The sequence below is a fragment of the Mus caroli genome, unplaced genomic scaffold (assembly GCF_978045245.1).
Source record: "Mus caroli unplaced genomic scaffold, Mus_caroli_1 scaffold_11, whole genome shotgun sequence".
Taxonomy (NCBI): Eukaryota; Metazoa; Chordata; class Mammalia; order Rodentia; family Muridae; genus Mus; species Mus caroli.
The window spans coordinates 40205037-40232866 of record NW_028227266.1 but is presented as its reverse complement, the minus strand read 5'-3'; the positions used below and the strand labels follow the sequence as shown (position 1 = coordinate 40232866).

Here is a 27830-nt window from a genome sequence, read left to right as displayed (position 1 = left end):
AAGTTCAGTTCTTGAGCAAGGAAGGTGGGGGACATGATGTCTGTGGATGACTGTCCAGAAAAATCTGGTGTCTTCAATCAAATGTGTGTGTATATGTATGTATATATATATATATATACACATATACATACACATACATATACATACATATACATATACATACACATACACATATATACATTACATATACATATATTACATACACACACACGCATATATATATGTGTGTCCACACACACACATACACACACATGCCTTTAAAAAAAAGTCTGGGGCTAGAACAATGTCCAGGTCTCTTGGGGGGGCTGTCATGCTTGACTTCTGAGCCTGGTTCTTCTTAAGGTCTGTCACAGGGATATCTGTCGCTGTCTTTGTCTCTCTCTGTCTCTCTCTCTGTCTCTCTCTCTCCCTGTCTCTCTGTCTCTCTGTCTCTGTCTCTGTCTCTGTCTCTCTGTCTTTCTGTCTCTCTCTGTCTCTCTGTCTCTCTGTCTCTCTGTCTCTGTCTCTGTCTCTGTCTCTCTCTCTCTCTCTCTCTCTCTCTCTCTCTTTCTCTCTCTCGTCTTGCTCATTGTCTCCAATGCTCTGGGTTTGCTGAAATGGCAGGGGACTTGGGGGACAGACAGATATAATGAATGCCAAATGCCATCATGTCTAGCTGTAACAAACAAGGGAATGCCTTAAAGGAGTTGACAGCAACAAGAACTCTCCCCCAACTAATATCACTTATGACCTCAGCTTTTGTCACTCATGGGAAGGAAAAAGAATTGAGTTAAGGATCCCTATGACCCTCCCCCACCCATCCAAGGACAAAGTTACTCTGTGACGGAGCTTGATTGGTGATAGAAGATATGGAGATGACTTCTCATTTCTTCCTGTCTTCCATACCAGTAATCTCATCCTTTCTTCTTCAAAGTTCTGCGGAAGCACTGGCTGTGTCCTCTGCACATGGTTAACCTAGTCATGGAGACTTTATTCGTGGCACTGAGACTCAAGTCTTCCCCCCTCCACCCCAGCCTTGGATACCACCTCTGCTGTAGACCAGCTGCCCCCAGCTTCTTCCCAGCTGACACACTACAGGCAACAGGCGACTGAGAATGGTTCCCAGTGCAGAGTGGCTTATATTTTTCTTTTTTGGCATTTTGAAACAGGGATAAAGATCCAAAAGACAGGGTAGATGGGAGGATGGTGGTTGTGAATAATAAAGAAGAAGCTAAAAACTAGAGAACAAACTGAAGATGGCATGTGGCCAGGGGAGAGGACAAGGCACGGCTGCAGGTGGCTTAGCTCTCCCATTTGAGACATTCAGAAGAAAGCCTGGCCTGATGAGGTCCTTTGTATCTTAGGTGACTTTGACCTCTGGGAAGTTGAGGTCATCTAAAATCCAATTTATTAGTCACGTGTTAGGTGTAAGAATGGTACTTTCAGGGAGGGAAGGGGGTTAAACCAAATTGCCCATTTGATGTGTGCTTTATTGGAAACAAGGTAGAATGCCAATTTTTTCTCAACAATATTGGCTGTTCTTATCAATGGGATAATTTATTACTCAATTACCTTATTTGTAAATGCACTGAAAACCTCTCTACCCACGTTGAACAAATGGCCTTGGAGGAAAAACGAGAGATAAATTGTCTTAATTACTAAAACCCCACCTAAAATCCCATCAGCCAAGGCTGCTGTGCTAATTTTAGTCACTCCATGAGGGACTTGGAGCAGCAGATATTGAAAACATGGTATAAGGCACAGATCACAGCTACGTGCTCCATAGCTCTCCCTGTCTGCCTGGCCCTGTTCAGGATGTAGCATGGGGACTTGTGGATCCCTTCTTGAGGGGGAGCTGAGAAGGGGGTAATGCCCATTCAGAGAGTAATCTGGGGAAGTAGGAAGTGTGGAGAGAGAGAGATAATTGCCCTACTGGGCAGCAAGAACTGCTGTCTGTCTGACCTATCTCTAAGTGCAGACGACCAGTCAAAATTGATTAGCATCACTGTTTTGGATTTCCCTTCTATCAGATCTTAGCAACTAAGGATTTGTTTTACCTATTTCCTTGCGAAACCAACAAATGCTTGTTGATTAGTTTTTTAAAATGAATTGCTACAACAACTATTCCTATCATCAGTGATGTTGTCAAAACCATGGAAGCCCCAAGTACTTTGTTATTCATAGAGAGGAGAGGAGAGGAGAGGAGAGGAGGGGAGGGGAGGGGAGAGGAGAGGAGAGGAGAGGAGGGGAGGGGAGGGGAGGGGAGGGGAGGGGAGGGGAGGGGAGGGGAGGGGAGGGGAGGATGAGCTAGCAGCTTACAAACTTCTCATGGGAAGAGAGCTTCAATGTCACCCCCACTTTATAGGGGAGAAAATGAGTTCAGAGAGCATAAGGAACTTGTGCAAGGTGACCCTGCCAGTTAATGGCAGAGCCAGGGTTCGTAGCCAGGTCACTCTGACTCCAGAGGGCTTGTCCATCCCATCCCAATCCATTCCACTCCATTGCTTTTCAGGGGATCTGTGTGCCCTGCAAGTCCACACAGGCACAGTTTTAAATAAGTCTACTGGCCTCAGCAAGAGCCATGTTCTAAACAGTCATCACTCTCCAGCTCTCCAAGGCTGGAGAATTTAGAGGGGGAGAGAAGCAATACATCAGTATTTTAAACGTGAAAATTTAAAATTTTCACAACCGGGTGTCTCTTGGTCACCTACCACGGTGTCAGTGCTGTTTGGATGCCAGAGAACAATCCAAAGTCTTCCCAGATGTGAAAATGACTATATTTTACCACTAATGCTCGATATCAATAGTATTAATCAATTAATTAATACTCAATAGTCTCACAGGAACAAGTGAGCGAGCACAAGATAACAAGAACGAAAGAATGATGAGAAGGGAAGCTGTAGAAAGATGAACATGTCAACGGGAAAAAAAGAAAAGAAAAGAAGCCCTGTCCATCTAACACGGTGGTTCTCAACCTGGGGGCCGCGACCCCCTGAGCTCACACATTAGATGCCCTGTGTATCAGACACCGATATTATGATTTATAACAGCAGCAAAATTGCAGTTACAAAGCTGCAACAAAATAATTTTATGGTTTTGCGGTCACCACAACATGCCACACTGTGTTAAAGGGTCACAGCATTAGGAAGGTTGAGAACCTCGGATCCTAGTCATTAGAAATCGTCAACCTGGTTTCAAATAACTTGAGGAAAAGGAAGATTTATATAATACATAGTGAAGAGATGTTAGGAAAATTCTCTGGGGTGGGGGGAAATAAGAGTTTAGTCTTTTCTTCATTTCCAGTACAAAATAAAATCCAGGCTGAATAAAAATTAAACATTTAAAAATTGAATTATAAAAGTACTATAACAAAACAAAGGAGTTTGCCTTTCCCCCAATCTCTCTCTCTCTCTCTCTCTCTCTCTCTCTCTCTCTCTCTCTCTCTCTCTCTCTCTCTCTCACACACACACACACACACACACACACACATACAAGCCTATAAGCCTATTAAGGAAAACTAGATAAATTTGACCTCATAAATTTTTTTACATCTCTACATGGCAAAAAAATAATTTAAAAAATACAATTTTTTAAAAGAAGAAGCAAAGTCAGAGACAAGTGTTGAATACTTTGTAATTCATGTGACACACAAAAGTGTTTTTAATTTATAAAGAGCACTTACAGTCTAGTAAGAGGAAACTTCAACAACACAGTGCGTTATGGATGAGAAAAGGCAGTTCGCAGGAGACAGAAAAATGATTATAAACAAATGAAATGATAGCAAGGCTCAAAGAAATGCAAAGTAAATGCACAGACAGCAGAAAGAGAGTTTCTTCTTTTGCTTTTCACATTTCCAGAAGTCAAAAGTCTTGGGTTGTCATCATGGAAACCTCAGGAGACCAAATCTTCTTTGTTCTTTGGTGCAACCTCTTCCCTTACAGGGCAGCTCAGTGGGATCTGCCAAAGACTTAAGGGGCTGGAAGCATAGCTCCGTGGCAGAGTGAGGCTTGGGTTGGAGATCCAGCACTGCAGTAGCAGTAGTGGTAGAAGTGGTAGTAGCAATGATGATGATGATGATGATGACGATGACAACGATGATGATCATGATGATGATGATGGTGATGGTGGTAGTGGTAGTAGGGGCTGTACCTATCCTTTGGCTTAAAAATTCCACTTCTAGGATATTATTCTATAGCCTAATTTATTAGAAAAATATGCATACCATAATATTCATACAGAAGATACACACCATGAAGTGTTGTAAAGACAATAGTTCAAGACTGAATAGAAGAAATATTGTTAGGAAAAAGCAAGAGAGGGTTCGGCAAGGTATGGCACAGTTTGTAGATTATGCTCACATTCATGTGAAAATCCAAAGCTGTGGATAAGGTGCACACACACACACACACTCGCTCGAGTCTGTGTGCATAGGTAATCTGTGCAAGAATCCACTGGAATTTGTTAGTACTGCACCCAGGCCATCTGTATTCTCTATGACCTGAGGGTGTTATCTTTTGAACTAGACTTTAAAATATATATAAAACACTGTGGAAGTGCTTCTACAAACATACCCATGTATTATGATTCTCAGGACTATGCACTCTACAAGGTTCTATTTACCACTCCCTCAACCTTCCATATATTATAGAGCCATTTCCACATAAATGGTTGTTGTGCCTTTAGTATGCATTGATTAAGAAAGCAGCTGCTATAAAACTCTCAAGCAAGTCTTGCTTTAATGATTGGTTAATTTTATTGAACACTATGTGACCAGAGCTCTTCTAAGTATGCAAATCCCTGTGCTGTTGGTATCTGCACTATGTACACAAAGAAGCTGAGGCTCAGCGTCTAAATAGCCTTGTCTGCATTTCCTATCACAACTCAACACTATTCACCAGTACTTTGCCTGCCTTCCATAGACACAGTTTTAGATGCATCTCAGGGCATAGAACACACTGATTCAGGTCAAGTTGCCCATGTGCACACACACACACACACACGTTTTCAGAGACCATGTGGCTAAGGGGTCTCTTGCTGATATACTGCTGGTCTGACTAAAGGTTCTGTGGAGGTTTGGAGGGGAGGGTGAGTAGCATTTTGTAATAGGAGGAGGGCACTATCTCATGATTCTCTAAGTGGGATGGAAAGAATGAGGTGTTTGGGTAAGCAGGGTGTGAAGAAGAGAATTGGTACGAATGAAGCCCGAGAGGCTGGGCTGGTATGCAAGCCTTGTCTAGCCCATGTTAGGATTCCTCGAGGCCAGTGAGTTTCACAATGGCAGGCAGTAGAGATCGCAGAAAGCCCACACTAAGGAGAGGACAAAGATTATGGGAGGAGACTCCAGCACCTTCCCTCTGCACACAGCAGCCTGTTGTTTAAGCAATAAGGCATCAGAGGACAGAGGCTCTTCATAAGTGAAGAGCATGGGGTGAGCCAGCCCCACACGTCTCCCCTCACACCTGCCTTCCACCTTCCTGAGCGAGGATGGGAGAGAGCCATTTCCAGCTCCTTGTGACTTGACTGTCCCTTCTGTTCCAGCGGTTACCTGCCCCCCCAACAGCCACTATGAGAGCTGTGTGAGTGTCTGCCAGCCCCGCTGCGCAGCCATCCGCCTGAAGAGTGACTGTAATCACTACTGCGTAGAGGGCTGCCAGTGTGATGCGGGCTACGTCCTCAATGGCAAGAGCTGCATCTTGCCCCACAACTGCGGCTGCTACTCGGATGGCAAATACTACGAGGTGGGTACAGGAGGTGGCTGGCCTCTTCCTCCACACCAGACTGGCTTCTCTCCAAGGCCCAGGGGGCAATCAAAACTGCCCAGGTCTCCTGCTCCATGATGATGGATGTGCAGTAGGTGACCTGAAGCTGAGAACAGAAGTAATGTTCTGAGGATTTGGAATCTCCACCAGACCCGGACCTCAGGCTCTGCATGAGCAAGGCCCCCTCCTCTCACTCCTGTCTTTAGGCCCTTCTTTGGACTGCCTCCCTGTAAATCTTGGTCTGAAAGCTTCTGATGGGACTCTAGTTTGGAATAGAGTGGCTGTGAATCTGACATTTGTAGCTGTCTCCACTAAGGATGTTTTTAAGAAGAAAATATGGGGCTGAAGGCTGGGAGGAGTGGCTTTCCCTCTCCAGCTATTGAAGCTCCCACACATGTGCCGTTTGTCATTCTGATATCACTCCTAGAAAGGCCCCACGTGCTAACCTCTGGGCTTCATCCCACCCTTTGCTCCTCCCGGGGTGGGTTCGGAGTGCTGATGAAGGGTCTCCCCTACCCCACACTCCCCAAGAAAATATATTGGCTTGCTAAATCATTTTGCTATTTAAATTTGGGGAGGAGGCAGTGCTAGGGATAGAACTCAGGTTCTTGAACACCCTAGGAGGCATTCCACTAAGCCTATAATATTTAATGTGCCATAACACCCAACTAAGAAAAAAACTTGATGAGCAGGTCCTTGGCCAGACATTGTGCCTCAAGCCCAGTCCTCAGTTAAATGTGCTTGAGTAGACTGTTATGGGGCACTGGTTGTATGGAAGCCACTCTTCAAGTAGCGTGGTGGAGGAGGCTGAGGAAGTGTGTTCCCTGACTTAAAAATACCTACTCAGGAGAGAAACAAAAATTATGCTTTAAAGAAGGAAACAATTACAAAATAACATATCAACAAGTGAAAAATGATACCCTGCCGAGCAGATCAATTTTAAATGAAGGTGGGAGCGCTTGCCAGAAATCTAATTGAAGTGTCTGAACTGGAACTCAACTAGGCAAAAATAAATAATGTCTCCTTTCTGTAAAGATGCATTGACTCATTTGAGATTGACTGAGCTGCCTTTATTTGGGGAATAAATAAAAGAATAGAAATGGAGGCATTATGCTCGATTTCGTTTTCATTGCAAAAGACATTTGGAGGTTATATTAGAGAGAATAGTAGAACTAACAAGAGGGCTTCTCAGTAGGGCTGGGACCCACGTTAACCCTTAGGAAGATCATTCGAAGGGAAGAGGCAAAACATGTGGAAGAAAATAAGTTTCTGTGTTCTCCTCATCTGGGTGCCATTATAACCAGGCTCCAGATTCAAAGAGCACATTTCTAAACCCTGGTCCTAGCCTAGCCATGGCCCGCACGTGTCTCTCAGCTATGTCCTGTAGTCCTTCACAGGGCTCCTAAGTCAGTGTGGCCCGAAGGAACAGGACTCGAGCTTGGTCCTAACTCTCTCGCTGTTGGAGGAGTGACATTGAACTGGCTGTCATTTCTCTGACCTTTTGCTTGCCTATGAATGAACTGTGGCTCACAGTGGCTTCTCAGTGGGGGTCATCTGAATGCCCCAGGCTACTTGCCCAGCCTGGTACCTGATACCCAATCCTTCAACAATCAGTGGTTCCTGTTGGTTATGGTGGTGGTTCTTACTCTCTTGAGAAACATTTTATTTTTTAAAAAAATCCAGGCATTTTAATGAAATGGTGCATATAAAAACACTCAGAATCCTCCAGAAAGGCCCATAACAACCCTTGGCAGCTATTAGTACTGTAAGCGTTATTATCTGCTTTTCATCAGAAAGTCAGTGGGTTTTGACAACAGCTTATATCTGGGAAGTGGCAAAGTCACAGAACAAATAATCCACATCTATTTGCCTCAATTCAAACAAGCTCCGAGGCTTTGTTTATACAGCAGATTTCCTTGGAAATAGAGAGAGAACACATCTAGTCATTAGCATGTAGGGTAATCACCCAGCTGTCGTTGTCATGTCTAATTAAGGTAAAGAAAGCAGCGTGGGGCCAGACGCCTCCCCTTGACGCTGGTTCCACAATCAAGTTCTTGTGTAGATGGGCTATTTACCCCTGATCATAGCCTCAAACATCGGCTTATTTTTCTCCCTTCCCACCAACGTAATGTCTGTGTTCTTATCAAACAGAGGCCAGACCAACCACTCAATTATTGTATAAATCTGATAAGAGAAACGAAGTCAGTTCCTGAGGCTGCTGAGACCCCGAGGATGTTACAAATCTAGAAGGCGCGAGGACCTGACTTCTAATGTCTTCACTCTGAGGATGAATGACATCCTGCTCAGGAGAGCTTGCCCTCTGTTCACCCTTGAATCTGAGTCACAATCAGTCAATACGAGGGTCTTGTTAAATCTGTGGTTAAACAGGAAACAGCGGCCAGACTGAGTCATAGGCCCCTTTATGTATCTTAAAACTTCTCTGAATAGGACTGTCTGGTAAATTGATATAATTTACACATTTCTAATCCAAAAATATGAAATCTAAAATGCTGCAGAATTTAAAGCCCTTTGAGCACCGACCTGAAGCTATAAGTCAAGAAAAAAATTTCACACTATGAAACTTTGACACAAAATGTGTAAAATATTGCATTAAATTATCAGGCTGAATGTAGAATGGATGTATGAGACATAAATGAATTTCATGTTTGGACCTGGGTCCTATTCCCAAGATATCTCATCATATATGTGCGATTACTCCTAAGTTTAAAAAAAAAAAAAAAACTCCTAAATCTAAACTTGGCACTCATGACAAGGGATGCTCATCCTGAAGGCACAGTGTGGCCGATCTCTTGCTGTCTACGCATTGTGGTCCTCACATGTGGACAGCTGTGAGTGTTTCTCAATATTCCCAATGTAGAGCAAGTACAAGATTAAGAATATAAACTCTACGGAGTAGAACTGTGTCTATATATTGTCCATCTCCAGAGGAATATAAAATAATGGTTGCTTCCTGTTAAAGACACACCGTGCTATAGGCATTTTATCACTTTTGAATCATCTTCTGAAGAAGTCTGAGGGCCGGGGCTGACTTATGAGTGGCCTGACCCCAGAGCTTTCCTTTAGGACGCTAGCTAGAGACCTCACCTTTAGCGCACATACACAGAGATAGAGGCACTTGCGATTGAAGTAAATCAGAAATCAGCTGAAGTGAGGGACGTGCTTGGGAGGGCGAGTTATTGGGAAATGAAATAAATGATTGATCATGCAAGTTGATTATCACTTTCTTTCGACTGGTCAAGATTTAAAGCACTGTCCTCTCATTCCCAAGTGAATTTAAATTTCATCCTAAAGTGGAGCCTATGTTTTTTAGAAGCCTGATTCTCTCTCAGGCTTAAGAAAATCTACAATGTATTTTTCTTCTTCACCCAGTTCCAACAGCTAGCTGCACATTCAGGTAGGCTATGATTAGTTCAGCAACCCCAGCCATAAAGATTCCAGAGTCCTTGATTGAGACCAATAAAGTCTAAATTGCGTATTATTTGGCCTCGGAATTGCATCAACGGGATGAGTGTTTGAACGAAGGCAGCCTCCCTCCACGCTCTGGGTGCTAACCCAAGCTGCATTAAAGGGAGGCTAGGCTGGATTTGAGGGTCTCCAACCTTGATTGCAGTCTGCGTTCATAGTTTAACTCTTCTATGACATTTCTCTTCCAGCCCAAGCAGCTATTCTGGAATGGGGACTGCACGCGGCGCTGCCGCTGTTTCAGGCGCAACCTGATCCAGTGCGACCCACGCCAATGCAAGTCAGATGAGGAGTGCGCCCTGCGCAGTGGGGTGCGCGGCTGCTTCAGCACCAAGACCTCCTACTGCCTAGCGGCAGGGGGTGGTGTCTTCCGCACGTTCGATGGTGCCTTCCTGCGCTTCCCTGCCAACTGTGCCTTCGTGCTCTCAACCATCTGCCAGAAATTGCCAGACATCTCCTTCCAGCTCATCATCAACTTCGACAAGTGGTCCTCGCCCAACCTCACTATCATCTCACCGGTCTATTTCTACATTAACGAAGAGCAGATTCTCATCAACGATCGGAACACTGTCAAGGTGACAACCGGATTCTGAGTCTTACAAAATGAGCCAAGGGAAGCCAGGGTGGGGTAGCTGGCTGTTCGTTGTCATTTATCCCAGATAATTGAGTTGAAGAATATTAATGGATTGCTCCAAGTATCCTTGCATCAGAGAACTGAAGCAGGAAGCAGCTCCTGTGGGTATAAGAGTGAGCCACTGCCTCTGTCGCTGATGCTTCCGAAGGCAGGAAATTTAACATCTCAGGCTGTAATGACATCAGGGTAGCAATCGAGCTCCAGGAGATAAAATGGTAGATAAGTCAGCTTTTGCTCTGGATTAATTTCTAAAAGGCATCTCATTAGCTTTTAAGAGCCTTTGCAATTATTCTTGGCGTTGCCCACGTATTCTAAGATCAACCTTCATTTCTGCCATACTTTCTCTATAAAGAGAAGGTAAGCACTTGCCTGTGAAAGCAAGGACCTAAATAAAGCCCAGCCAAGCAAATGCCTCTACTAGAGGCCCCACGGTGACTTTCCAACTGAAAGGAAATGTCGAATTTATCTTAGCTTGATTCCTCCTCGGGGCCATTGCCTTGGTGGGTTTTGCTTATAAAGACCTGTATGTAAATACATGTGAAGGACCTATTCACCCCCATAACTACTGTTTGCTTAGAACACCCTACTCACTCCACTTAGGAAGTATCTAACCTGCCCTATGAACTGCTGAGCCCCAGTCAGTTACACCAGACCAGGCACATCAGGTTGACCCAAAAGATGGAGCCAGGCTCCCTCACAGTGAGCTCAAGTAGGAGGTGGGATGTGAAGGGGAGAATACCACACTGACATGTTCTGAAATACAGTGCCTTCCACCACCAGCTCAGCTAAATCTAGCACTCAGTGCACCTTTATTTAAAGAGTCATCAAATAGCTTAGTATACAGTGCCAGGCAAGAGGCTTGCTTCTTGCAGGCTTAAAAGAAAGAATCTAGGGTTTACTGCTGGCTTTTAGCTTCCAGGAAAGCTGCTCCTGTTTTCGACACTCTGATTCCTTTTGCAAACTGGCCAGTACAGACCCAGCTTCACTGGCCAAGAATACAAGGGAAGGCTAAAGTGGCCATCAGGAGAGCCAGACAGACACCACTGATGAATAACACCCTGAGTTAGCCAAAAAGTAAAGAGATTTAAAAAAAAAAAAACAACACATCATTTTTTTTTAATGGAACAGCGATACTAATAACCAGAGGGGGGAAATCCAATTTATTTTGTAAGTACAGGAAAAGCATATTATATCCTGTCCCAAGGGCTAAGAAATGTTATAAAAAGCAGGAAAATGACAAATGCAGAAAATATTGTGTTTATAAGACATCTGGGAAGGCTTCAGGTTTGTACATTATAAACAAGGAAACCATAAACAGGGTAGTAGTCCCCAGGTCCATAGTAACCAGGTTGGACTACCCTTAGAACAAGATTATGATGTCATTTTCGGTAATTGGTGGATGCTGGTATAAGTTTAACACACACACACAAATTTATCCACTCACGGAGGGCAATCTGATTCTAATGTTTTCTTCTCTCTTCACTCCTATTTTCCCATAGTTTGCTTCCTGTGGGGGAAACGGAAAGTGCATAGTCTTAAATTTTAGCACAGGAGTCGTCAGACTATGACCTATGGCCAACCCATGTGCCGTGTCTGTGTGTTAGTGTGTGCACACACACACGTGTATGCTCTGGTGTTTGTAGAGGTCAGAGGACAAGCATGAATAAAGGTGCCACCCACTTTTATTTACTTATTTAATTTTGGAGATGAGGGTCTCTCACTAGCCTGGTACTTGATAAGTAGACTAGACTGTCTGTCCCCCAAATCTCAGACATTCTTCTTTTTCAGCGTCTCTAACTCTGGAATCATAAACATGAGCTACTATGCCCAACTGTTCCAATGTGGGTTCTTAGGAGTGAACGCATGTCCTTGTGATTTTGAGCAAAGCACATTGCTGACTGAGCTGCGTCCCGAAAAACTTTATTGGAAACCACTTTGATACACATGGTGGTTGATGGCCCAGCAACAAGGGCTGAGTTGAATAACTGTGGTAGAGATCACAGGGCCTGCGGAATCTAGCTCTTTGCCGAAAAGATTGGCTGAACCCAGCCCTCAGGTAACGACTTCCTGTCTCTCTGGCTCCAATAGGTGAATGGCACACAAGTAAATGTTCCATTTATCACGGGCTTGGCAACCAAAATCTACAGCAGTGAGGGGTTTCTGGTGATCGACACCAGCCCGGACATCCAGATATACTACAATGGTTTCAACGTCATTAAAATCAGCATCAGTGAGAGGCTGCAGAACAAAGTGTGTGGGCTCTGTGGGAACTTCAATGGAGACATGACTGACGACTACGTGACCTTGCGGGGGAAACCCGTGGTGAGCAGTGTGGTGCTGGCCCAGAGCTGGAAGACCAACGGCATGCAGAAGAGGTGCGTGTACCCCAGCAGTTTAAACCACAGACTCATTGCTCCAATCTGCCCACGCACGTCCACAGGAGCCGTGAACAGGAGCCACAGTTCTCTCGACATTCATCTCCCTTCCTGTCACACAGAGCTTTGAGTTTAGCCTTTGGAGTTTAGGTGCGTTAGAGACCCCAATCATTTTTCCAACAGCGGCATCTGGGTTTAGGTGATAGGATTCAAAATCATCAAGTGAGTCTGCTCTCAGCGACCCAGAAGCGTGTCCCTAGGGTTAGAATCTGAAGCTGTCACCAGCTATCTACCTGGGACCTAGGAGCCCCTACAAGGCTTTGCTGATGTAGGCAGAAGTTGCTGTGAATGAAGGGAGCCTTGTTGAAAATGTGGGTTATAGAGGTGACGACCAGCCTCTTCCCTTCTGGCCAGCTGAGACAGAGCTAAACAAGTTACTGCCAAGGATCTTGATTTAGAATCCCTCTGGGCTGGAGAATCATGCGGACACCTCCCTGGCTCTGTAGAGGAGTTTCAGGATGCTTCTGCTTCCTGACACTCCTTTGTTCCTACCATGGCCCGATCCCTCCATCCCTTCATTCCCTACATGTCAGGTACCATCCCAGTACCCAGCTATAGAAAGGATGCTCTAACCACCTGGCCTTGCCCTAAGCTAACACTGAATAATAGATCACTTGTTAGGATTATTCTGCGAATTAGAGAGGACCCAGACCAGGGCAGGACCTTAGCATCTCGTTGGGTATCTTTCTTCCCTTGGAGAAACATTCTAAGTGGCTTATCTGCATGGAGCTCCTGTGAGTACCAAGCCAGGACTAGGTCCCCCGACTCCTAATTTGGCTCTGCTTCCCTCAGCTCCACTCAGGTAGAGTGCAGCTGCTCTCAGGACATGTCAGCCATTCTGGGTTTCCCACCAGTGAGCAAGGGCTGAGTCTCCCAGAGGTGCCCACGTTTCTGTTTTCATATTATTTTGTTTTCCTCCTGCCTTTCTTTGCCTTTTCCTTCCGTGAACTCTCGTCAAGTACACACAGCTCCCTTGCAAAAGTTCTGCTTTTGATCTCAGACAGCTAAATCGGAGCTGGCTAGAAGCTCCTGGGTTTCCTTGTGGGTCTTTAATTCTGCAAGCATCATCATTGTTATTCTGGCAATATGCTGTTAATGGTTATGGTGTCAATGAAGGATATTGAAGTAGGAGTGGCTGTTATATAAATACCTGTTGGCATGTGGCACTTAGGCTGCTAGTCCATTCTGGCGTTTTTTTTTTTTTTTGTTGTTGTTGTTGTTTTTTGTTTTTGTTTTTGTTTTTGTTTTTGTTTTTGTTTTTTCGAGACAGGGTTTCTCTGTATTGCCCTGGCTGTCCTGGAGCTCACTTTATAGACCAGGCTGGCCTCGAACTCAGAAATCCGCCTGCCTCTGCCTCCCAAGTGCTGGGATTAAAGGCGTGCGCCACCACGCCCGGCTGAAAGATTTATTTTTCTTTTTTTCTTTTTTTTTTTTTTTCCGAGACAGGGATTTATTTTTCTTATGTATATGAGTACAATGAAGCTGTCTTCAGACACACTAGAAGAGGGCATCGGATCCCATTACAGATGGTTGTAAAGCACCATGTGGTTGCTGGGAATTGAACTCAGAACCTTTGGCAGAGCAGTCAGTGCTCTTAACCACTGAACCATTGCTCCAGCCCTCCATTCTGGCGTTTTATCTGCACTCTATCCCAGTGATGAACAATAGACTTTATTTCACCTTATTAAGTGGATAGAGACCACCCAGGCCTGGCTTTCCTAAGGTCACATTGCTAGGCAGCATTGATATCTGCATAGTATATAAACTTCAGGGCTAGCCCAACAGGTACAATAGATGTGGTTTTACCTTCTATGGGAGAACTCAGATAGCTGTTTTTGCTTCACTTATTCTGACCAGACCTCTCGCCCCCAGCTGCAACGAGCTACAGTTCTCACAGTACGCAGCCACGTGTGACAATGTGCACATCCAGGCCATGCAGGGTGACGGCTACTGCCTGAAACTCACCGACATGAAGGGCTTCTTCCAGCCCTGCTATGGGCTTCTTGATCCCCTCCCGTTCTACGAGTCCTGTTACCTGGATGGCTGCTACAACCACAAGAAGTTCCAGCTGTGTGGCTCCCTGGCTGCCTACGGGGAGGCCTGCCGCTCCTTCGGCATCCTTAGTACCGAGTGGATTGAGAAAGAGAATTGCTGTAAGAGAATTCTTTTATTTCTATGGGTACCGTGGGGGTAGCATTGTCTGATGTCAGGTCCACCCCATATTTACTTACCCACCTGCTCCATGGGGTGGAGGGGAGAGGGCTGTGAGTTGCCCCTGAGATTCAAAGAGGGGGCATTTCCAGGGGAGCCTGACCCACTTGTAGCCCCTGTCCAGTGATGGAATCTGAAGAGCGAGCTGATGACGAGGCTCTGGCTTTGGGAAGTACCCGTTTACTGACTTCATGGAAGGACTTAGTTAGCCTGGGACTCCTGGCTGTCATTCTTCTCAACTCAGCTCCACCATGACTTCCATCCCAGAAAGGGAAACCGCAAATGGCAAGAGGAGCTGGACCGAGGTGGCTCCACCCAGCTTCAAAGGAAGCTGCGGATGGATGTTTACAAGGTCCATCCGTTAAACCAGCTTCTAGTTCATACATTGTTTTCTGCAGTGAGAATGCATATAGTATTTCCATTATGCGATGTGTTTACCCTTTTACTGTGTCAGTTAAATAAGTGGAGTACATCTTAATGTGTACATACACATATAAGTGGGCACTATGTATATTTGTGCCCATACAGTATGATAGTGTGACCAACACAGTATGTGTCTGTGGCCAGACAGACACTACCAACTCTGCGTGCATCTAAAAGCCAGTGTGTGTCCAGGAACATTCCCGAACCACACATGCACACTGGTGAATCTATAGAGTAAACATGGTTAAGTGTGGACGTACACTCAATTCAGAATCTAAACAGGACAAATGGTGTAGTTAGTTCTAATATACATTTGGTAATTCCGGAAACTGTTAAGAAAAGTACTAGCCTGTTGGAAATCTGTTTGGGAACTAATATTCTACTCCACTGTGCTCATAAGAAACACATCTTAAATAATGCTAAAGTTAAGTGTTTGAACTTTTGAAATTTGTCTGACTATGTCTGTATACACACACACACACACAAGCTTTTTTGTCAGAGGGTATTTATACCTTGTGTGTCAAATAAGAAATGAATGTTTAGGTTTTGGGCTGGGCTCTCCCTGTGGGCCGTATACCGTTCACCATTCCCGCTCTCTTTGACCATTGTCTATTGTATTAGCCATTGACTCCTTTTGCTGACTATGCTCTGTGTTCTTGTTCCTGTGCCACACAAGGAGCACACTGGGTGGGTAGCAAAAGGGTCTTAAAAAAAAACAAGAAGCCTGGGGCTGAAAAGATGGTTTTGTGGTTAAGAGCACTGACTGTTCTTCCAGAGGTCCTGAGTTCTCAGCAGCCACATGGTGGCTCACCACCATTTGTAATGAGATTTGATGCCCTCTTCTGGTGTGTCTGAAGACAGTGACAGTGTACTCACATACATTAAATAAATAAATAAATAAATAAATCTTTTTTTTAAGGAAGCCTTTTCAAAATAAATAGATTTAAGTGATACCGATGGCTTATCTCATTCATCTTTCTAGAAATTGCAGCATGAGTCTGAGCCATTTCTGTACCCTCACCATGAACAATTAATTACACTAGAAGTGCTTGACAGCCACATAGAACAAGGTGTGGGTAGAGAAGGCCTTATTTTAAAAATGATTTCCTTACTTTTGTCTTATGTATGAGTATTTGTCTGTATATATGTATGTGCACCATGCGTGTGCCTGGTGTCGAAAGAGGACAGAAGAGTGAGTTGAATTCTCTCCAACTGGGGCTACAGATGGTTGTGAGCAATCATATGGGTGCTAGGAACCAAACCTGGTCCCCTGAAAGAGCAGCAAATGCCTGCAACTGCGGAGCTATCTCTCCAGCCCCTGAGTTTTGTTATTAACCTTGTTTTGGTATGTGTCTGGGGTGAAATCACCGTGCTTAGTAGTTTTAAAGCATCCAATGTCTTGTCATTAATTGCTACAACATATATGGTTGATCTTCTGATCTTATTTCTTGTAACTAACCTGTGTGACCTTTCTAAGCCCCAGAAAAACTCTCAAAGAAATCTTGGCTCATGACCAGCAAGTGTTTTCTTAGCAAAAAAAGGCTATGGCATGTTGAACAAAACTTCTTCTTCCTTGGATGGTAAAAAGAAGAATCATGTAAAGAAATGACTCTCTTAAAGCAGCAGTTCTCAAGCTGTGGGTTGTGACCCCTTGGGGGGGGGTGTCACATATTAGATATTCTGTATATCAGATATTGACATTACGATTCATAAGAGTCGCAAAAATGCAGTTATGAAATAATTTAATGGTTGGGGGAGGGGGTCATGACAATATGAGGAAATGTACTAAAAGGTGGCAGGGTTAAGAAGGTTGAAAATCAGTAAAAGGCAATGCTCTTGGTTAGTGAGTGTCCGATGGAGTGCTGAACCTCTTGCAGAAAGAGCCAGCCATCTGTTTCAGGAATAGTGTTCAGAGCAACACGGTGGCCATTTATGTCCTTGAAGCTTTCACATTACCTCGATCATTACCTCGATTCTTTTCTCCTTTCAGCAAAATGGTACTGTTGATTGAATTGGAGAATTAGGTATAGTTGTTCATCTGCCTATTTTTATAATGTAAAGTAGATATTTATGGGAAAGGTGCATCATGAATCAAAATAAAAAGTCTCAGTCGGAGGGGCCTCTCTGAGATCTTAGGAGTCTTAAGTTTTTGTTATTAACAAATATTTGTAATCTGTAGCTAACAACTTAATTTTGTTATTAACAAGCATTGAGATGGCTGGGTGCTGGAAACAGAGAAACAAATTATTTGGACGTGACTTTTCTATAAATACAGAAAATTCAAGTAATTATAATATATACAAACCATGTTAGATACAATATGGGGTGGTGGGTGTATTAACTGTGATGTGGTAGGATAGGTGCAGAAATTACAGAATTCCTTGGTAGAAAAGTCTATATTTTATTTCCACAACGCACCTTCCTGGATGACCTTGGGTAAATTTTAGCTGTGAAATTTGGGCTACATTGCTCATCTTGGGAAGTTTTTGTGAGAGCCAATCATGTGAATTCAGTCAAACCTCGAGGCATAGTGCAGAGCCATAGGAAACGTCCAATCATCACTACTTGTCATTATTTTTTAGAGGTCATCCTGTCTGTCAACTTGCAGGGGCCCACCTGACCATTCCCCAGTGAACTGTGTCAAATTGAGTGTAATCCGATGCCTCTGTGTGTAGTGTGAAAATCAAATTGTGTGTTTCTGTGTTTTCCTTTTTAGCAGGAGTGGTTGAAGACCCCTGTGTGGGGGCGGACTGTCCCAACAGGACCTGCGAGCTGGACAACGGAGGAGAATTATGTGGCTGCATTGAGCCACCTCCCTATGGAAACAGTGAGTGATTAGCGCCATCTCCACTGCAGAAGCCTGATGAAGAGGCTGATGAAGAAGCTGATGATCGAGGGAAGTGCCAGAGAAGGAGCTGTGTGTGCTCCCCACTCTGTTAGAAACCCCCAAAGCAAAGCTTCAAGAGCCAAGAAACAACTGGGCAGCCTCGCTGTAGGCAGCCTTGCTGTAGGCTGATGTTCATCTCCGCATAGCTACATCATTTGCAACAGTAGACTTTAACATGCAAATGAGTATGTGAATGGAATCGATCAGAACCACGTGTGAGTCCAGGCAACATCAGAGAGATCCAAAGTGGTCTTTTCCACTCCCAAATAAGTAAAGTGGTTTGATGCCAACAAGAAGGAAATAGGAGGAGAGAGCCAGGTGCCTTAAGACTGACTTCAAGCCAGTTTTATCTGACCCAAAGATTTTTGTTCCTAGAGACAGAGCTGACATGTTTGATGTGAACAGCAGCTAACTAGCACTGGCTCTCTTGTCTCTAACCTTAGCTCCCCAGGGTTAGCCATGACCTTGTCTTCGGATGAGCCCAACTGGATGTCAGCTTAAAGGGGAAGTGCTCTGTGTTTTGGCTCCATGAGCCTTTCCAAACCAAGTAGCTCATGAGCACATATTAAAATTAGCATCACTTAGGACAAAAGCCCAAGTGAATAGAATGTTCTATAGGAGGGGGCAATGCACCTCACCTAGGCACACGAAAATAGTTTTCTTTATTTCTATAGTGTTTATTAAAGAGAAAAGGCCTCTGTTGGTGCTCACCGGGACTCACTAGGTACTCCTGAGCTGGGCTCAGCCAGGGCGGGTGGTAGGGTTAAGCCAGCACAGCTCTTGCTGGGGTATCTGGTCCCCAGCCAGACCACACTATGACAGATTCTGTGTGTCACTTACACAAAAGTACCTGCCACCAGCGTGTGTGGGAGGAAGGCCCGGGTTTCTCCAGAAAAGACAAAAGGCACTTTATTACCAGTTTTATCTTTTTAATAAGCCTCCACCAACGCCCAAGATATTGCTTTGAATGAATTCATGTACTCATTTAGTGTGATCAAAGCTTAATTAGAAATGCTCGCAGCCTCTGAGTAGAGATTGTTTCCTGCCTCTAAAGAAACATGGCCTTGGGTGGCCCAGCCCTCCCCTGCAGCAAGATGAGACTCCCGCTGACAGGCTTGTTCCCCCTTTCCCCAGATTCCCATGACATCATCGACGCAGAGGTGACCTGCAAGGCAGCCCAGATGGAAGTGTCCATATCTAAGTGCAAGCTCTTTCAGCTGGGCTTTGAGAGAGAGGGCGTGAGAATCAATGACCGGCAGTGCTCTGGCATCGAGGGCGAGGATTTTATCTCCTTTCAAATCAACAACACCAAAGGGAACTGTGGGAACATCGTGCAGGTGAGAAGACAGGGCAGGAAGGAGTGCATTGATGATCCTTAAAGCCAAGGTAGTCTGCATAGAAATACACTCATTGATGAATAGCAGAGAGACAGACTATGACAAGATGAAAGGCAGGAAGGCTGATCATCATTTGGGGCTGAGTGGTAGAGTGAACAGAAAAAGAATTCTAAGCGGTACATTTCCTCTCTCAGTTTGCAATGCCCACTGCTGTCCTTTGTTCTCTATCTGTAAGACTTCCGTTGGCTCTCTTATGCTTCTAGTGTCTTCCTAGGTAAATAGAGCCTCATCCAGCCATTTTAGGTCCTACAGGTATTAGGTGAAGAAAGGAGCTGAATGTATAAATACCAAAAGGCCCCAACACTTATGCCACTGTTTCCAGGATTTGGTTTAGTTAAGCATCTCTCATCTCCTCTTGGCCCTTCCTGGGATGTAATAAAGACTACGCCTGTGTTCCTTCCTGTGTTCATTAGTGCTCTCCTCGGAGGGAGAATGGATTATGGAGGTGAGACTCGCTTGTTCAGTTGGTACTTGTATGTGTACCTGGTAAAAGGTTTGTTAGAAGGGAGATTTCAAGTTGAGGACTGAAAAAGAATTTCTGATTCAATTTATGTTCACCTGGCATTGCTGGTATCTCATGCTTTTTCTAGCCCAAGTTCCAGCAGATATCTGATTGTAGTTGGAATTCAGTGGTCCACGGAATCTGCCCTCCATGGGTACTCAAGGTTATCATCTGAAGGGCACTGCTAATATCAGTGGCAACACTTCTTTCCCCAAGTTGGTGCAGAGACTGGTTCCATGCTGATGTATTCTAGCCTCTGGGTTTGGCATGGAACGAAGCCATTTCTCTATAATTCCGGGAGATGGATTTTAAATGCTAACCGCATACTTCCGTGTTTAATGATTTCTGACCTCCCCTTGATCTGCAGTCCAATGGCACTCATATCATGTATAAAAACACAATCTGGATTGAAAGTGCCAACAACACCGGCAACATCATCACGAGGGACCGCACGATCAATGTGGAATTTTCATGCGCTTATGAGCTAGATATCAAGATCTCCTTAGACTCTGTCGTGAAGCCTATGCTAAGGTAAAGACTTTTCAGGGGCTGCTCTCCTGCTTTCTCTCTTCTTGACAGCTAAGGTTAGCAGCATCAGAGTAGCTAGCATTTGTCTTTGAAGCACCAGGGAAAATATAATTCATGTTTCTGGAAACAAAATGCTCTAGACTAAATGACCGGAAGGCTTGCTTTCTGAATAATGTGATACAGTAACTACCTGTGACCAATGAGTGCTTGAAATTTGGCTCAGGGGACTGATAAATTGAATTTTTTATTTTATTTAATTTCATTTAAATGTAAATTGCCCCATGTAGGGACCAAATTAGATAAGGCAGCCTTAAACTTGAGGACTGCATGCCATGTCTTCCCTCTACACTGTAGCTTGAAAAAAAATGGCAGTTAATTGAATAAATAACATTGGGGTTTTATTTTTCCAATTTTATTTATGTATTTTTGGTTCCTTGCCTCACATACAATTCCTTTTTTTGTTAGTGTCATCAACCTGACAGTTCCGACCCAAGAGGGCAGCTTCACCACCAAGATGGCACTCTATAAAAACGCTTCCTACAAACACCCTTACCGCCAAGGGGAAGTTGTGCTGACGACTCGGGATGTGCTTTACGTGGGCGTCTTTGTGGTTGGAGCTGACTCTACACACTTGATTCTCACACTCAACAAATGCTACGCCACCCCCTCCCGAGACAGCAATGACAAGCTTCGGTACTTCATCATCGAAGGAGGGTGAGTGGCCGTGGCAAACTCGCCATTGACAACCGACTCTGAGCCTTTAGTGTAAAAATTTCTGCACCGTCTTTTAAGAGTGGGAATGGGTATTAACTTTTGCTAACACCCACAGAACTAGCATTTTGTATCATCAGATTTATCTCATTCTGGTACCCTGGGAGGTAGACTGTACATGATCCAGTAACTTGTCTGCAGTCACACAAGTTAGTGCAGAGCCCCTGCCATAGTGCATTTATCATACGGTGCTTTAAAGAAGGGATTCTGTCCTGCCTGCTTGAATCATCAATTGGAGAGGGATCCGGTATTCTGGAAAAATGAAAGATTTAATGCAAGTAGCTGAAGGTCAAGGGCTGTGACAGAGGTGGGAAGAAGAAAGAGAAGAAAGAGGGACTAGGGATAGGGCTGAGTGGTAGAGTTCTCTCCCAGAATGTGCTAGGGCTGTTGGGGTCAGCTCCCAGTACCAACAACAAACAACAGCAATAATACTAAAAACAACAACAACAAAAGAAATTAGCATACTGTGGTTCCCCCTTATTTGAGAGGGGATACATTCCAAGACTTCCAGTGACTACCTGCAACCATAGATAGTTCTGAACAACCTACATTTTTTTCCTTGTAGATGCATAATGTTTACATAATAAAGTTTAACTTGTAAATTAGGCACAATAAGGAATGAATAATCACAACTAATAATTAAATGGAGCTATTGAAACACTATAGTATAATGAAAGCTGTGTGAGCATAGTCTCTGTCAAAGCATTTTACTATGGTGCATCTTATGGAGATGACTTGAGGGACACAGAGCTGACGTGATGGGAGGAGCTAGGCGGATGACGTCAGCCCTGGGACTCAGCTTCAGGCTACTACATAGAGACTGCTAGCACACTCACTGAGATTCCACAACAGTCAATATGAGTGGTATCTAAGACTGCTACTATATGACTAGTGTGTGAGAAACATATCCAGTGCAGACGCGTTAGACAAAGGAATGGTTCACCTCCTGGCTGGCTGGCTGGAGCAGGGCTTCACGAGATCATAGGAACACCGTACAATTTCAAACCTGATGAATCACTTCTGACTCTTTCCCATCGGATACTGGGGATTGAATGTAAATAACCCAAACTATTAGAAAGCGAGGTTGTGTAGCATGAGGAGTTTCCTGTGCTCATCAATCCTCTTGCACTCATTATCATTTGCCTACCTCCTCATATATTTCCTGAAAGATGGCTGCACAACGAAATTTATTCAACTAATGAATGAGAAGACTTAACAACGGGAATGAGTAAAAACATTGCTCGTGCCAGGCAACTTACCCACACGCTGATACATTTTCTAATAATTTATTTTACGACCATGGCATACATATGCAAAGAAATGTACTTGCCTCTAGTGTAGAACACAGTGACGTTTTAGTATGCCAGCAGAAGGGCACGCATCACCATCATCTGACCCTCTGACGGTTTTGTCACCCACTACAAGGATTCTTCATTTGGACAGCTATATTAGTCAGAGTTTTTTTTTTCTGGCATAACTGGTAGAAGCAAGGGTTATTCAACTTACATGAAAATTAAAAAGGGATGTAGTGGTCACACACTCAATCACAAATGTGGGTAAATTTCAGGGATGAATGGATTCAAGGAGATTCCAAGCCTTCCTGATCTGTCTTGCCTTTACTCATCTATCTGTCTAGGTCATGGATGTGGTTAGTCAGCTGCTGGCAGTGCTGGCCTCACATTCAGACCCTGTTGCTATCATTAAGAACAGAGCACATTAATTCAAGTTCAGATTCCCAGGAAGGGCAGGTGGTTTGTCCATCTTGGATCACCCTTGCTGGGAGAAGGCACCGTTGCACTTCTCCGGTTGCATCTACCTCCCTGGTAGTTCCGGAAGCTATCGTGAGCTTGTGGGTACAGGAAAAGGAATATGTGCTCTGAGAGAAGAGGGGCCTGGTTTGGGGACAGTTTAAATAGCCACTGTTTGCTGATGACACAACCTCAGAGAAGCTAGGCAGAAAGCACCTAAGGCCACCAAACAGCAAGGGACAGAGAAGTGACCCAAATGCCCTGGTGACATCTGGCACACTGTCCAGGTGTGTTATGGAGTTTCCTAGCAAATGATCTCACTAAAGCCTTCATCTTTCTGGTCAGCCCTCCAAGAGACAGAGGAAGACACTTAGAAATTACTAGGTGTGCCTCAGTCCTTGAAGACGGTATTAACAGAGCCGTTTTCTCTCCTCCTGGGTTCCTTCCCTCCCCTTCCAAAATTCTTGTATCGAAATACAAGAGCTAAGACATGAGTCATTCTACAAATCCAAATGACAATGTTCGGGTCTCCTTTGAAGGACGAGGTGGTATTTAGCATTTTAAAAATAGTGTTTAATGGGCTTGACCCAGTGAGGGAGAGCAAGCCAGCGAGCATGTTCATAAATCTCGGCTTACCCTTGGGTCTGTCTAAATAAAGGCCTTCAAATTAAACTGTTGTTATGTGGGAAATTATTTCATCCTCAGAGAGAACTGGAATCCATCAGTCCTTTACTAGAGGGGTGTGCTTATTGCCTCCCACCACTGTGAACCCATGGGAAAAACATGCTCAGACGAATCGATGCACAGCCAAACGGAGCCCCTTACCCACGGGGTGAGGGAGGGCAGTTCTTCCTCCCCAGCTACGTGGAGGGCAGAGGCAACACCAGCTTCTGCCACCAGCCTGGTAATCTGGGGGTCCAGGCAACTTCTCCCTTCTGTTCCAGTGCCCAGACAGGGAAAAGGACAAATGCCGGTCAATGCTAGACTTGTTTGCTTGCTTTAAGATAGGCGTCCAGACAGCTATCCCTGCTCTCTTCTGCTCTGATGCCAGATTGTCTTGACACCTAAACTTTATGTCATCCACATGAGAGAGAGGTGGGGGCCTGGCTAAGAGGGAAGGTCCCCATGAAGATTGGGAGGCTGAAACTCCTTGAACCGATTTAGACCCTCCAAATGAATAATAATGACAACGGAAGCTGGCACGCTTAGTTTTCCGTTCGAAGTGTTTAAGAGACTATTGCTTTGAGAAGCAAGTTGCATTTTGTCTAATTACGAAAACTAATAGGTGTGGGGACGCTGAAGGATAACTTGAATTTTTAATTTTCCTTATTGCTGAGCTATTTAATCCTGTGGGCTTAGGGGAAAGAAACAAACAGGAAAGGGGTACCTTTTAAAATCTTTATCACTTTGAAAGTCTTTTGGTTCCGTGGACTCACAGTGGCCACAGCTCCTTCCTTCCTTCCTTCCTCCCTCCCTCCCTCCCTCCCTCCCTCCCTCCCTCCCTCCCTCCCTTCCTTCCTTCCTTCCTTTTTTCCTTCCTTCCTTCCCTCATTCATCAATCCAGACATGATTTTCAAATATGCCATGTAGTGGGCTGGAGCCACAGTGGTAATTGCGACTTGATCCCTAGACTGGAGAAATTCAGCAGGATGCATCTGTCAAATCTAGGAAATGTTACTTGTGCCTGGTTCAGGCATGAGTGTAAGGGTTATTTATATGGAGGTGGGTGCTATTGATTGGGGCCCAAGAAAGCAGAACAGAAAGGCCTTCCAGTGGGGAAAGCATGGCGAGGAGACATGAGCAAGAGAGACTACATTGGGGAGGTTTTAAGTGGCTGTTAAAGCAAAACAACCAACCTGGGGGATGTGCTGCTGGCGGGAACAGAGAATTGGCTAGATGGCAAGAAGGCGGGGAGGTGGGAAAGAGGCAGTCCCTCCCCGTCCATCAGACAATCCCTGGGATCCATCTACCCTGCCCCTCCTCTCCTACAGCTCCTACCTACTTCAGTGTGGGAAGAGTCCCAAAGGGTTTGAATCAGGGCCCCTGCCAACTCTGATAATTAACTGAGGAAAACCGAGGATGTAGGACATGTGCCTGTTAAATCGTCCTCTGTAGAACACAGCACGGTGAGGGGGCGGACTGAGATCCCCGAAGCGAGGGGAAATTGAGAGCAGTCCCCACAGACATCTCATTGGCAGTAGCAGTCCGGATAACAATTCAAAGTAGCAGTCGATGTCGAGAAACAAACAGTGAAAATCAGAGGGAGTGATAATAAACAGAGCACCGAAGCCATCCAGAGGTCACTTCCAGATGCAAAACCGATTTTAGCGTTTACGGTTGTTCTATGTGAAACATGGAAACTTGACGTGAAGGCGAGGGTTAACCTCTAGAAGAATACAAACAAGGCTAAGGTTTCATCAAGTTTTCTTTTTCTTGAGTAGATGTCAGAACATCAAAGACAACACCATTGGCATAGAGGAGAACGGAGTGTCCCTAACCTGTCGTTTCCATGTCACCGTCTTCAAGTTCATCGGAGACTACGATGAAGTTCATCTTCACTGTGCAGTGTCCCTCTGTGACTCAGAGAAATACTCTTGCAAGATTGTAAGTGTACAAAAAGCCAAGTGTTCAACCTTGCTCTTGCTGCTCCTCGGTGACTGTGGACACCAGGCGTCCACAGTGGAGCCCTTCAAACGCACTCGGGGGTGGGTGGTCATATTTGGAGGAGAGAATATAGTGGAATGATGCCCAGCCAGGTAGTCAGTCTCTGACATGCCACAAGGCCATTGACTTCACGCTAGACAATGCATCCTGGGGCCACTGACATCTCAGAGTAATTTGTGTAGGAGAGTTGAGCTGTGCCGTGTAGGGTGCTAACAGCATTATGGGCCTCTAAACGCCAGTGGTGTTTATTCTACTGTTGGAACACCTTGAAAATGTATCCAAGAGTGTCTATACCCTGAACAGATGAGATTGGCTTGGGTCAGGAGCATCACAGTAGTCTCAAGGGGCATAATGAGTCATGCATACTAAATTAAATAGCCTGTGCTCTGTTGGCTCTCCCACTCGAAATACTGTCTATCCAAGTACTCACAGTTTATCAGAACGGCACTAGGGTCTGATCGTCTGGAACTGGGTGAGGTTGCAGATGAGGGGCAAAACCGATATCTCCTCTGTGCCAGACTGACATCCTCATCATGGGTGGCTATGTCCTCAAGATTGTATTGCTCTAGCATCTCACCCCTAGTCTTTTGCAGTCCATCTTTATGCTTCCATCATGTTTACAGGAGCAAGATGTGAATTATGGTCAGAGCTACTTACAGATGGTGCTGCATACATTAGGATCAGACGAGATCCAACAATTTTCATTCCTGAGCGTAGAGCCTCTTTGAATCTCATTCTGGTGTGGAGAGTATATTTAATTCTGCTTGACATAAAGCCTAGAGTCCCAGTGGGCCCGATGATCAAGAATGCATTGGTTCTAATTAATCTGAGCAGCAATAGCGCTGGAGGCCGAAGCCGCCGTCTCTCTTGGAGGTGGAAACATGGTGGAGAATAAGTTATCAGCTTAATTGTGTGAAATCTCCCTCTGGTGTTCTGTCTTTCAGAATTGCCCACAAAATTCCAGGATCGCCACAGATTATTCAAAAGAGCACAAAGAACAGATCATTTCAGTGGGACCCATTAGGAGAAAAAGTATGTATGTTCCTTAAAACACACTATAGATTACTAAAACAGTGGGAGTTCGAGGTTCAGGTGTGCCTGCCTTGTGGTGTGTGTCCACCATGAGGAGGAGACACGAGAGACAGGGGTATGAGTGGACTGCCTGTGTCCTCCAGGAAAACCTTTTCATTGGCTTTTGACAACTCTTTCTTCTCCCCTCTCTTTGAAGCCCCTCCTCCGCCTTGATCATGGTGCCATGCTGCTTTGTCTATCATTAAGTCTCCCACATGTCCGTTTTCAGGGCTGGACTGGTGTGAAGACAACGGCGGCTGTGAGCAGATCTGCACCAGCCGGGTTGACGGGCCTCTGTGCAGCTGTGTGACCGGATCCCTGCAAGAAGATGGAAGGAGCTGCAGAGGTGGGCTTCTCCTGAAGGGGGCAGGCAGCTAAGTGACCAAGGAAGCTCCTTTCCTACAAACAAGGAGAAGCTCACTGGAGCCCAGTTAGCTTCTTGCAGGTGCAAATCCCAGAGAATCCCAGACAGAGAGGGAAACACCAAAGGAGTTCTGGTACCTACCATCAAAACCAAACCTTCTTGGGTCCCTGGTCTTTCATCTAGAAGAAGTGAGCAATTAAGACAAAATTGATTTAGTAATTTAAAGGCTGTGTTGACCATAAATCTGACCCCAAGTCCTCTTGTGTTAAGTTGGTAGTCTCAGCTGGACATGGTGGGAGGGACATACCTGTAATCCCAGCCACTAGGAGGTTGAGGCAGAAGACCCATGAAGTCCAGAAAATAGAGCCAAGCAGACAGAAAGCCAATCACATTGGCATCTGATTTCCTGGCTCTCCCTTTGAGGTTTACAGGGCTCTCTTAAAGGTTGGATTAATTTGCTTTTCTCCTTCCTTAATCCAGGCCGTTTGAGTTTTTCCCTTTCCCCAAGGAATTCCCTTTAATGTGAGGGTGGCCCATAGGTCGGAATCCTGCTGATCTGATATGTTCTTGCTATGCTCTGTTCTGTCCCCAGCCTCTAATACTTCAGTGGAACTTCAAGTTTGGACACTTCTTCTCATCATGACCCAGATCTCACTGTGGCATTTTGTCTATAAATCAGGCGCAACCTCATAACGAACTCAGGGTGCTTTCTTCAGTCCCTGTAGGTATAAAAGTGTGTGTCCCCAAGTCAAAACAGCCTCTCACACTCACGCCACCTTCCTCCAGCAGTCAGATCTGGAGGACACCAATGTTCCTGGCTCCTCTTCCACAGTATGCAATAGTGGCTTCTCAAAGCTAATGGGAGGGAAGCATGCTCTTACCCTCAATGCCAAACAGCTGGCACTGGGAACCTAGGTTCAGGCCAGAAGCCAGCCAGGGAAAGCTCTGGCTACAGAAGTCTGATGGGAAAGCTG

General features: G+C 44.9%; 1 protein-coding gene across 2 annotated transcripts in view; it reads left to right on the top strand.

The window, feature by feature from the left end:
• The window catches only part of Tecta (tectorin alpha), a 68376-nt gene extending 40756 nt beyond the window's left edge, over positions 1–27620 (top strand). Inside the window, exons 12-23 of one of the 2 annotated variants that reach the window (XM_021172356.2) lie at positions 5518–5717; positions 9413–9796; positions 11944–12230; positions 14163–14443; positions 17641–17751; positions 18946–19148; positions 20078–20241; positions 20704–20952; positions 25199–25361; positions 26366–26453; positions 26722–26838; positions 27449–27620. In XM_021172356.2, coding sequence (XP_021028015.1) covers positions 5518–5717; positions 9413–9796; positions 11944–12230; positions 14163–14443; positions 17641–17751; positions 18946–19148; positions 20078–20241; positions 20704–20952; positions 25199–25361; positions 26366–26453; positions 26722–26838; positions 27449–27549 — 2348 coding nt within the window. In that variant the 3' untranslated portion in view covers positions 27550–27620. Of the gene's footprint in view, positions 1–5517; positions 5718–9412; positions 9797–11943; positions 12231–14147; positions 14444–17640; positions 17752–18945; positions 19149–20077; positions 20242–20703; positions 20953–25198; positions 25362–26365; positions 26454–26721; positions 26839–27448 lie in introns of both variants that reach the window. The other variant, XM_021172355.2, reaches the window with a different exon arrangement.
• The last annotated feature ends 210 nt before the right edge of the window (positions 27621–27830 follow it).